This window comes from Filicampus tigris, chromosome 8 (genome assembly GCF_054856515.1).
Source record: "Filicampus tigris isolate MCC_2025a chromosome 8, RoL_Ftig_1.0, whole genome shotgun sequence".
NCBI classification, from domain to species: Eukaryota; Metazoa; Chordata; class Actinopteri; order Syngnathiformes; family Syngnathidae; genus Filicampus; species Filicampus tigris.
The window spans coordinates 15,402,534-15,415,057 of NC_141224.1; the positions used below are offsets into that span (position 1 = coordinate 15,402,534).

The following is a 12,524-nucleotide window of genomic DNA, read 5'->3' on the forward strand; positions in this document are numbered from 1 at the left end:
GCTGCTATAATGCAGTGGGGAATAAAATTGACATCGCTTTGAGTTTTAAATCGCGGGCTAGCATAGCAAAGCGACAGACCTGAACAAGGTTCTGCCACTGTCATTACGTTTTAGATGTGTATCACTGTCCCGCCCCTTGAGCATATTTAGTTATTTTAGAAACTATTTCTATATAAATTACACAATGGCGCGTTCAAATATGCTGTCACATACCAAGGAACAATGTCGAAGTGAAATCGCAGCCGACTCACATTTTTTTAAAGTGTCAATTTACTTGTACCACTATTGTGTACTAGAACGTAAGAATGAAGCATATCCTGTTTCTGAGTGTATGGCGTCTCCTCGGCCACCCGACAAGTGAAATGGCGAGCAGGTATAATTACAAGACCGCAAAGCACCATGTCACATCGCAGCTATTTCTGCTGACAGCCAGCTACGCCGCTCCACATACACACTTCGAGCAGTTTGGTGGCCTTGTCTGCCAGTGAGGTGCTCGGAGCTTGTTCTTGTGCGCTTGTGTTGATGTGTGTGTGGCACATAACTGGAGCTGCGTCTATTTCTGTCAGAGGTCACATGATGCTAGACAGAGTAGATGCTGTGTGTTTACAGCAGTTTTGTCCTGAGAGGACCACACGTCTTCCAACAGTAACATGGGATCATTCTCGTTTAGCCACCGGCATGCTTTTGTTACCTTTATTGCACAGCAAAGAATGCATGACTGTGAACTTTGGGCCAGGATTAATGAGAATATTGTTGTACTGGCGAAAATGAAAAGAGAGTTGACATTGGCGTGAAGTTAGTTTTCTCAAAACAAAAGAGCACCTAAAATCATATGAACCCAACTGTGAATTTTATGGGAAGTCAGAGCATTAAATATGCACAGCTACAGTATATACAAGCCTCTTGTACAAAAACTGACACGCAAGAACCATAACAGGAGATTTACATTTTTATGGCGTTGCATTTTACACAGAACTGAGCCAAGGAGGATTGTGCAACACGCTATCAGATAATTTGACGTGTGACAGGTCAGCTCCAGTGCGCCATATATAATACTTGTCGGACAGCAACACAAAGGGAGAAGTGTCGGAGCCGGGCTTAAATTACACCCCCCTTCTACCGACATTACAGCATTGCCTTTCACATATTCCGTACTGCCTTTTTTATCGCTTCGGTACAACCTTTGCATGGCCCCCGACTCATCTCCCATGCCATCTCAGCACCGTTTTTGCAGAACAGCCACCCAGAAAAAAAGGGGATCAAAAACGCCGACTTTAACGCGTAGCGTCAAAGGGGCTACGCATACACTTGCAGTTTCCATGGTAACTGGCGATTGTTGCCGAAAAGCCACGTTGACATAGATACACACCGCTGCCATCATCAGTACAGTAGAGGCACCTTTGAGGCAATGATCATCACGTTTGTCTGCATGGGTCTTTTCAGATGAGAATCCTCCATTCAATGAAACATTGTTCAGATGAAACTGATTGCAGGTAGCACGGGCACTTTGCCAACTCTTTGACAGAGGCAGTCCTTTTAGACATACGGCATATTGCTGCAAGTCGACTGTGGTCTTTACATATGCTTCATATCAAATCCAGATGTACGGGTGTGGTAGGAAAAAATACATTATCAGCTGAAACCAAACTCTTCCCCAGACGGCGCAGACTTGAGCTGCTGAATTACTGTGCAACGAATAGATTTTGCCAGTACTAACACTTTCTTGGGCCTCATGGCCTCCCCGTGGTACTCTGGCATTGTTAGCCCCACCCTCAAGAATAATATGCCGTCTAGTGGTGGGAGATGGATGGATGACGAAATAAAAGAGCTTCTTGTATTTTCGGGTTGGTGTCATTCACTATTAGGCTGACGCTTTGCTGCTTACTCAATGAGAGGACAGCATTTAGTAAATGTATTTTAAAGTGTTCTCAAACAAACTACCAAGCAAGCCTCATCACTAGCCTGATTGTTGTTTCCAGCCTCTGCTTGCATGCTGCACAAACTGCATACAACAGGCTTGCTCCGCTGGCTGGATTCGCACTTCACAAGAGAGGACAGTCCCACATATGCACGCATAAGAACCTGTTGGCCCCACCTTTTGCCACATGCAGATACAAAGTCATGCAAACGCAAACACACACAGACACAAAGGCATGCAGGAACAGTCCCATGCAGAAACTTGAGTCACACTGAGCAGTCGGACAAAAGTTCTGTCAGTCATCATAACGTCCCTGTGTAGTCATGCAGCCTGCGGCCTTTCGGTAAAGGGCAGCTTCAGGGAAGAAAATGAAACGAGTCTTTAGGGATGTCACAGTATTCTCAATAGCACGATGTTGCGGTAATACAAGTGCCTCAATCGTTACGGTCTTGTCTCGGTATAAAGTATTGAGCCGTTGTTTTTAAAATGTACGTTTTGGCTCGGTTATAGTATGTTGCATAGCCCGGTTGCAGATTCCCATCACATTTCTTGACTTAATGCGGACAACTCCTATCGGTCACAAACCTGCGGCCAGGGACCATTTGCAGGATGATATTTTGCCATATTGTTGCCCTGTATATTTTTTTGTTTCTTTTTCAAAGTTTTCAGAGTTTTTCAAAACCTGCCATAAAGAGACGGGTTGGTGACGAGAACATCCAATATATAATACAGAAGCTAGAGTGTTTTTTTGTTGAGCATAGGGGACACCCCAACATGTCCTGAATGCACAGTAAAAGTTGTAATCAGATGTCATTACTCAACAAGACATGCTTTGAAGTATATGCCAAGTAACAGGTATGGCTGGGCGATGATGCATAAAATTTAAATCTCAAATGTTTTCACACACACACACACACATACACAAAAATCCCATGATTTTATTTTATTTAACACCAGTTTTTAGTGTTTATCCGTTTTTTTTTAATTATTATTATTTTTTTTTAGAATTCTTTGGGTTTATACAGAATCGAGAGTGTCGACTGCTGTACCTAAACCCCTTTTTTGTTGAATACTCGATGCGGCCCAGACACACCCATACTCTATCTCCAGTGGCCCCCGCATATTTTAAGTTTGAGACCCCTGATCTACAGTATATGCTTGGTTCACTTGTATTTTGCTAAACTGCCAAAAACGTAGAACGTAATTACGAAGCACTCCTCTGGCCAGCCCACAAGTATCCAGTGAAGACTTGTAATGAGAGGCTTGTGAATTCATCTTGTTGTTTAGGTTCATTGCTGAAATTGTTTGAACTGGGGGTAGATGTTTTTGGGGGAAGCCCCATCCGCATAGAGAATAACACTGCTTAGTGCTATTTTAGGCATATTTGTGCCTTTTTTCATTTTACCCGGCACCTTTTTCTCACCGAGTGCCTTCTTGCCACTATTTCTGTCAACTGAGACAGTGATGGACTGTCACATGGAAAAAGTGTGATGTCCTGACCTTTGACAAGATATTTTGTCCGTACAGTGTCTCTGCACTTGAACCCAGTAGAACCAAACACCGACTTCGTCACAGATTCACTGAACTTAATTATGCCCGTGTTTGTCTATTTTTGTCTTTCAGGAGGCACCAGAGACATCGGATCAGCTTTGACCAGGATGTGCATGAGACACCGCAGCATTGAAGCTAAATTCAAACAGTTCTCCATGTAAGGAATTGAATTTGTGCGCGAATGCGTGTGGCACCTATCTTTGCTCAGCGCGCCGCACGACTGACATTTATTTACATGCCAGTCCTGTTTTGTTCAGTGCTTGACTGGAATGTAAGATTGTCTGGCTTTGCATGTACAATCAAGCCTGCCACCATGGAGTACGTCGTAACTCAACACATTTGGTGTTCTTCGACCCTCACGAGGCATATCCAATAAACCTCTCAGCACATGTGATGTCACTCTACGCGCCAAGTGTTGATGTCATGTGCTCTTTAGCGCCAGAATGCTCCCCTGTGGCGCTGTGCTGAGCAGGAGACGATGAATCTAGCGTTAGCTATCGATAATGTTTTGCCGTAGACCCTCACACGTCTACACCGCATATCTGTCGCCATTTTACACGCACACACACACGCGCGCGCACATTACCCAGACGTGGGGCTCTAATTTCGAATGGCATTTCAGCACATTCCTCCTGGATCTCCATAGCAGGACTCTGTACATGGGTGGGGGCTGCACCCACCCACTGACAGACAGAGAAATGTCTGCAAGAGACGTGTGCAATCTAATTTTAAGCCTGCAGCTGCCAAGCAATCACGGCTTCTCAGGCGCAGTCACAGATGCACAAATGTCTCGAGACTCGGTTAGGTAATGATTGACGGATATGACTGCACAAGCTTCGAACATCCTACCGTGACACGGTTGGATATAAACACCGTTGCCCGGTCTCCCGCCTGTGAATGATTGACAAACTAGACATCACCTTTTGGTTGTGATATCAAGTTGTCTGGCATATACGCCAATAAACTCCGCGTTGAGGTTGTAGCGTGACGTAACGAAACATTGTCACAGTTTCAATGAAATACGTGAAAAATGTTGATAGTGGGAGGACCTGTGCATTTTGAATGAACTTCACGAATGAACGAATCAAAAGCGCGTAACTTGGTTTTCCTACAGGACCTTCCTAGAGGCTCTGATCAACCCCCTACAAGAACAGATGGAGGAGTGGAAAAGAGGTGTCTACACTTTGGATAAAGACCATGCCAGAGGTAGATAATTAATTTATCGTCTTCTAGTTTGATAAGTCAACCCCAAAATTTTCTTTACAGTCCTCTGCAGCCACACTAGTCAAAACATGGCATTGTGATTGATATTACGTTTGTGGAATATGAGTTAAGCAGTCAAATCCACCGTCCACATATCAATCATGGCTCAGCTTCCGAAAGCAGGTGTGCCGTGATTGGTCGTTACCTGCCCCTGAGCAACTGCGATGTCATTTTCAGTCCACAGAAAGTGACAAAATGCCCCTCGAGACAGATCAAAACCGTTGGATTTTGCTGCTTAACTCATATTCCACAAACGCAATATTAATCAGAATGCTGTATTTTGACTAGTGGAGGCGCATAGAGCACATCATTGTCAAGAACATTTTTGGGTTGACTTCCACTTTAATGCCATAGTGGAATGTTTTGTATTCAAGCCAGATGACCGTGGGGTGGCCCGCTAACGTCAACAAGCTGGTATGTCGCATTTGTATGAAGAAAGTCGCAACACAGTGAACCTCAAAGTCCATTTAAAACACAGCCATCCCACACAATTTCTTCGGCTGCAAGCAAAAAAACATGGTGGGACACGGAGGGCCGTCCACTTCCCGACTGCTTACAATTATAACGCCTCACAGTAGTGTTAGTGGCTGGAAGGCAAAAGAGACGCAACACTGTTGAGAATCCAGCGTTGAAAGGAATGCTGCAGACTTTTGGTAAGCCGTACAAATTGCCCCAAAAAAAACCCAACAAAAAAAACCACACAAACAGCCATTCCAGTCTTGTGTAAATGGGTGAAACAGGACATTCTGAAGGAGATAAAAAATTCTCAGAAATGTCATTTTTCTCTGAGTCGGTTTTATTTGTCCAGGACATTTTATTTAGTGTTCTACATTTCCATGCCTATGTTAATATCCATGGGAATTAAAACGTCATTGCTCTTGAAAAAGATGTAGCCTACTTGTATTATTATGGTCTAATATCGTTATCAGTGACATTTAAAAAAAAAAAAAAAAAAAAAACATATTATCAGTTATCGCGATAGTTTCTGGGAATATGTGTGTGGTCCAAAGCCATGTCAGTGTCATCGCTTTGAGCAGAGACATAGCAAGATTTGATTGTAATCTGCTATGCCACTGAGGTACATTTACAAATTTCCTGCACACGTTTGTCTTCACTAGAATATAAGAGAGCTCGGCAGGAGATCAAGAAAAAGTCATCAGACACACTGAAACTTCAGAAGAAAGCAAAGAAAGGTAAAAACAGACACTTATTTTTGCTTCAATCTTAATATTGAGTGAATAAATACATTACAGAGTAGGACCACAGTGATATGTGCAGAAGTACTTTGTCCTGAACGATGAAGACTTGTGCAAATCTGGTCCAGCTAAACATTGCCTTACTTGGTAGCATGCACAGGGCAGGCTTTTTTCCCCCCCTCTCTTAAGTTCTCTTGGCTCCGGTTTTACAAACACGTGTACCCATATAAAAAAATAAATGTGCTACAAAAGCAGCTGGATACATTTCCTTCCACTTTTAGGATATTTATAATTTGACGTTTTAAAACATTACATCAGTTGAAGTGTACAGCTCATAAAGCAGATTTGGTGATTATTCCTTGTGCTGCACAGCAAGTTCAGTTATATCAACTGAACTGACCGAGCACAACGCAGACACTTCCAAAAGGAAGACAACATTCTTTCAGTTGACTTTGTTTCTCCTTGTTCTCATGTGGTTCTGATAACCGTCCTTCACTCCCTGGAGCTGATACTTTGGGTAAGTCAGTCAGTGTTAATGCTTAGGTAGATGTTTGCAATGTTTTGCCAAGAATCAGACCATCGCTTCCGCTGTAAAGAAGCCATCAAAATGGACTGATATGAACTATCAGTTGGCTGCTCTACAGATGTCATCTTTAATTGAAGTGCTTTGGTTGCTATGGGTACATTGATGGTATGCTACTGGTTTGGGAGCCATACCCTGGGTAACTGAGACACCGGGTCTACCCTTTAATGTGTCTTCCTCTGCCTCATTTCCTTTGTTTTCTCATGGCTTTTCTCATTCAAGCTGTGCGGTTACACAGCATGTAGAATTAAACTCCAGACCCTCCAGTTTTCCTGGCTTCCAAGCTCTGTATTGGTAAGCACGAAAAGTGACAATGTTACTTTCAGGAGAAAAGAGAAGTGTAAGGCTCATCCATTAGTGTCCACTCATCTTTAAGTGAAGTTATGATACTTAATAGTAATGTGCAGTAGGTAGGAATGTAACGATTAATCGGAAATCGATTTGAAATTGATTTGCCACGATTAATCGATTTGATTAATCGAAAAATTGCGTTGCTTAGATTCATCTAGAAACTGTTGTCTTGAACCGTTTTTTCATTCCAGATGCATAGCATATTTTAAATGTGTAGATCAAATTATGCTTTTGCGCCAAACATCATTGCGTATTGCGTTTGTGGATGGCTGCAGAATCACACTAGTGCACAGAGACAAGCACGGTAGCAATTTTTTTTTAAATCGAATCAAATAGAAAATCGGGAACTGAAAATCGAATCAGGGCTTGAGTGAATCGTTACATCCCTGATGTGGAGTTATCATAGTATCTGTCAACATATAGGCTAAATAACAAACATCCATCCATCCATCCATCCATGGATCAAACCCACGACCTTTAAACTGTAAGGCGGACGTGCTAACCAGCCGCCCTAAATAACAAACGTTGTCTTTCTAATAGTTTGGGATACAATAGGTGAGCCACAACACCAAACCAACCAATAATAAAATGGTTACCAATAACGGTGGTTCGCTGTTACCTCAACTTTTAAGACAAGAATATAGTCATTACACCCGGTTGTAACAAACAGCCCATGACTGTGACTTAATGTAATCACTAGCCATGTGAAACCCAGAGAAATTGATCACATGCGAGAGCATGTCAGACCACTAGTTTAACCACGGTATTCTGATAAATATGTGTGTTTGTGGAATATGAATTAAGTAGCAAAATCCACAAGCCACAGTTGCTGAAGGCTCAGGTAACAACCAGTTGCAGCTCAGCTTTGTCAACGTCACATGACCAAACTCATAGAATGGGTGAGCCGTGATTGGTCGTTAACTGAGCCCTGAGAAACTGTGATGTCATTTTCACTCGACAGCAAGTGGCAAAATGGCCACCCCTGGGATGGATAAAATCCGGTAGAATCAGTATTTTTTTCCCCCCCACGTTTTTTTAATACTTGTTTCATTTGTTCTTTTATAATATTGTAAATCGTTGCTTGCTGCTGTAACGAGTGAATTTTCCTGCTGTGGCATCAATACTGTAAAGTCTTCATCTTTTGCTTCCGTCCATTTGGATTGTTATTTTCTTGTGTGCATATTTCACCTGGCAGGTCGCGGCGACATCCTGCCCCAGTTGGACTGCGCGATGCAAGACGTCAATGACAAATACATTCTTCTGGAAGAGATTGAGAAAGAGGCCCTGAGGAAAGCTCTAATAGAGGAGAGACAACGATTCTGCGCTTTTGTAGCCTTGCTGCGGCCTGTGGTGGTATGTACTAACTCGTAGTATTAACATCTGTTTTTTTCTGCAGCACCTCTTGATGGTTCGATACTCAAAAAGGTTCTTTGTGTAGTCACACTTCTAAAACATACTGTATATACATTTGCATATACTGGATAACTGTTTTGCACCGATGTGACAATATGATGGCTCACTCTGCTCTGCTCGGAATGATTCTGACAGGATGAAGAGATTTCAATGTTGGGAGAGGTTACCCACCTCCAGGCCATCTCCGATGACCTCAAATCACTGACCTCTGATCCCCACAAGCTACCCGCTGCCAGTGAACAAGTAATACACTAGTGTTTAGTGATTTTTTTTTTTTTTTTTTTTTTTATTAAATGATCATTTTCAAAGGGTACACCATATGTGCAAGTATAATCCTCTTTGCTCTTCCCAGGTGATCTTGGATCTGAAAGGTTCGGACTTTTGTTGGTCATACCAAACTCCACCGTCTTCGCCGAGCACCACTACATCCAGGAAGTCCAGCATGTGCAGGTAAAAAGGCAATCTACACAAAACAATAAAACATAAATCTTAAGTTAGGTGTACATTTATCTACTAATGATATGAATTAACACGATGGCATCACAAATCTTTTGTAGTCTTGTATAAAGCATATTTCAGTTGTGCCCTCTAGTGGTGGATATTTGCAGTAATTTATGTTATCAATGGTTCACTATGCTATAAAGCTTTGCTAAATACTCCATAGTGCAGTGGTGGCAGAAGGAATTTTTTTTTAATCAAATGGCAGTTCAAGCCAGGTCTTATACGCAGGCCATTGATTCAATTTTTCTTGCCGTGGAAAAAAATATTTTCTTACCATTTTTGCTCATGTGCCATAGTGCAGTGGTGGCAGAAGGAAATTTTTTTTAATCAAATGGCAGTTCAAGCCAGGTCTTATACGCAGGCCATTGATTCAGTTTTTCTTGCCGTGGAAAAAAATATTTTCTTACCATTTTTGCTCATGTGCCAGCTAAACATATCGTCACTGTCCTGTGAAAAAACATGTATGTCCAATTTTGGATTAAAAAATAAAAAATAAAAATCACATTAATCCGATGACTGTAACGCGGAAATGCCATTCACGTAAACAAAAGAGAAAAAAAAGGACATAGGTGTTTTTCACAGGAGAGTGGTCAGTTGGTGAGTGTATATGGGCCAGGTGAGTTCATCAAGGGCAAGTAGTGGATGGTTTTAGACAGGCAAAGTCAGTCTCATGAATTAAACCCTCTTGAGCATGTATTTTACCTGCTAAAGGGGAGATTGAATGGGATAACCCCTCAAAACAAGCACATAGGCTGCGGTGAAAGCATGGAAAAGCATCACAAGAGAAGAATGCAAAAAATATTTTTGCCCTTCTCAAAATATTGTTCATTTTCAAATAATGCTGTCTTCAAAGTTCTCTATCAGAAATGTGAGGAAATAAGCGGTTTTATCTCTTGCCTCGTATTATTATTAAGATTTCAAACACCATTTTCAAAAATGAAGGACTCTGTGTAGGGTTTGATATCTGTACAATATGCCATCAGACACTGATGTTGCTTTAATCGCTCCCAGTGAGACCCTTTTGCTAGATGTTGTGCTGTTTGGACTAAAGTGGCTTCAGCCATGCCAGCTACATCATGCTGAGCCGTGTTAATGGTTTCCTACTCTGTTTCCTCCACACACCCCGATTCCCCGCCTTCCTCATTTGCTCTTTTTCTCGACTCTTGATGCAAATCCCATCCTTTTGTTCACCTCTTTGGATGCCCTCGGTTCTCTGCTCCTCCCGCCAATGTGCCTTCCTCCTTCCCTTCTCTGTCGCAGTAGTCTGAACAGTGTTAACAGTAGTGACTCCAGGGGATCAAGTGGCTCTCACTCTCATTCTCCTTCCTCCTCTTCCTCCTCCTCTTCCTCACACCACCTCTTCCACCACCACCAACCTCGCCAACGCTACCGCAGCTCCACGCTGTCCCAGCAGGCGCCGGCTCGGCTCTCCAGCATCTCCTCCCACGACTCTGGCTTCATCTCTTCGTCGCATGACCAGTGCGCATCCTCCAAGTCATCGTCGCCAATGCCGGCGATCAGCAAGGTGAGAAGGTGCTCTCTGCGAAACACATTTCATCGCATCCGTGTCATGTGCGGTGTGTGGAATTGAAATAAACTGTTGTCAGACTTGCAATCTGAGTGGGGGATCTGGATGTTAATTGTCTACCTATGGAGCCATTAAAGCAATAACTTTATGTGACTGTGGTGAGGTTCTTATAGCTTGACTGCACAGGAAATGAGTGTGCTTCCCATCGTAGCCCAGGGCAAAGCAGGTCACTCCCGTCCCGCTATTAAACGGTCCACCGCTGTGACAAACTGTGTTTTGGAGAGGCTCAAGCATCCTGAGTTAATATCTTTACCAAATGTGCATCTTAAAATGTAACACACACACTGGGAGTACGTTTTACTGTATCCCTATTCACGGGTCTCATTCTTGAAACTCAATCCCAAAAAAAAAAAACAACATCAGTGAGGTTGTGGCTGGTCTATGTTGGCTTTCATAAGTGAGTATGACTATATTAGTTATTTTGTATGCATGCCAGACCCACCAAGTTCCCCACTAGAAGCTAATATAATGTGTGACTATGAAGCAATGCTTCTGTTTTTATTTTTCTAACCTCTTCAACACTCGTAGCTGCTTGAAATATGAATAAGGTCGAGCTCCAAATATTGATGGTGTCCCGTTATTATCCACTGATACAAATTGGGGGGCGCGTGGCGGGCAGATAGTTGAACCAGACAGGACTCTTCCTTTCACAAGCCTAACACGCCCAACATTGACTTTTGTTTCATTTTGATGCACTTCCCGCCGCACCCTCTCCACAGCCGCTGCGGGTCACATGACTGCACATCTGACTAACAGCTGAGCACTACGGAAAAGTCGCCCGTGCTGTCTAACACACCGCTTGTCTCGCTGACTGTCTTTGCCATTCTGTCCATCTGTTTGTCTTCTGCTACCTTGGTTTTGCCCCGCTTGCTGCCGCTTTGCTTGCCATCCCAGCCTTGTGCCAGTTCCAGCTCCTCTGATGTGTCAGAGTATGAGCACCTTCACAGTGACTTGAGCAGGGGACCCCCCTCTCTAGCAGCAGCTGCTGCTGCATCGCTGCGTGCTATTGACAAGGTGAAACGCTCATCCACTGTCTGTCATTTACTCTTACACATTAGTAAATTACCTGTATCCCTGCCCGCATCCCGCATCATACTAAACCTCGTACCTGGCTAAACCATGATATCAATGTGGCTGTTTTCCCTCACATGACAGAAAAAAAAAAATCCGACAAACTAAAGGAAAGGCCGGCCTGTCACAAATAAGGACTTCAAATCCATTGTCATCTCCATTATTTGCCTTTTCGTTTAAACAATTTCTTTTCTTTTAGCTGTTCTTCATTATGTTGTGCCATTTTACAGAGCCCAGAAGGTGACATAGAAGAAGAAAAAAAAAACTTGAGAGAATGCAAAGATCTTCCATGTCACTTTTGGGGCTCTGTACAAAACAAATGATACATGGTCTTTATTACATGGGGAAATGAAAGTAAAGATAACGAAAGACAATGAAAGTAAACTGCTGTCTTAGCTCGCTCCTGAACAGTCACGTGACTGGCCATCTAGAACATCACAAGACTAAGAAATCCCCATTAGTGCTCTCTGTTCACGTTTTTGCAATGACTTTGGTGATACAAAAAAATTATACCCATATATATATATATATAACCATTTATAATTTCTAGTGCCTATTCACCCACTCTTAAGTTCTCCAAATGAACGTGCTTTTGCTTTTGTTTTGACACCTTTTATCATTTCAGTAATTCATCCCATTGTTTGTTTCTGTTGTCTCGTTTTGTTACACTCCACCAACATCCACAAGCAGCTGTCCAATGGCTTTGACCACTACAGCCCAGCCAGCTCCCCTACCAATGGTGGGAGTTTGAGCTCAGGCTCCAGCACAGCCTTCCCCTTCTTCCCTCCATCCTCCACTTCCTCCTCCTGCCCAACACGATCATGGTCACGTCCCGCCTCAGCACTCCTGCCAGATTTCCCTCACAACTGCCCAATGGGCTCTCCTATGATGCCTTCCTCTCGTGTTCCCAGCTGGAAGGTTTGTCTCGAAGATTTTCTGGGGTCTGATCAACATGCCATGCTTGTGTTCTTTAAAAAAAAAAAAAAAAAAAAGATTTAAAAAATGACAAATTGTGCACTGTGTGCGGTGTGTGTTTCAATTTGGTGAAAAGTAAAACATTCACCAAAATACTGATTTGTGTTTATTTTC

General features: G+C 42.8%; 1 protein-coding gene across 6 annotated transcripts in view; it reads left to right on the top strand.

Moving 5' to 3' along the window:
- LOC147143902 (protein MTSS 1-like) overlaps positions 1-12,524 on the top strand; it is a 36,117-nt gene that overhangs the window by 20,730 nt on the left and 2,863 nt on the right. The window contains exons 4-13 of one of the 6 annotated variants that reach the window (XM_086038636.1): positions 3,542-3,626; positions 4,584-4,675; positions 5,851-5,925; positions 6,434-6,445; positions 8,058-8,215; positions 8,411-8,518; positions 8,628-8,725; positions 10,040-10,301; positions 11,259-11,378; positions 12,126-12,353. In XM_086038636.1, the coding sequence (XP_085894762.1) occupies positions 3,542-3,626; positions 4,584-4,675; positions 5,851-5,925; positions 6,434-6,445; positions 8,058-8,215; positions 8,411-8,518; positions 8,628-8,725; positions 10,040-10,301; positions 11,259-11,378; positions 12,126-12,353 (1,238 nt within the window). Of the gene's footprint in view, positions 1-3,541; positions 3,627-4,583; positions 4,676-5,850; positions 5,926-6,433; positions 6,446-8,057; positions 8,216-8,410; positions 8,519-8,627; positions 8,726-10,036; positions 10,302-11,258; positions 11,379-12,125; positions 12,354-12,524 lie in introns of all 6 variants that reach the window. The other 5 variants (XM_086038639.1, XM_086038635.1, XM_086038637.1 and 2 more) reach the window with 5 other exon arrangements.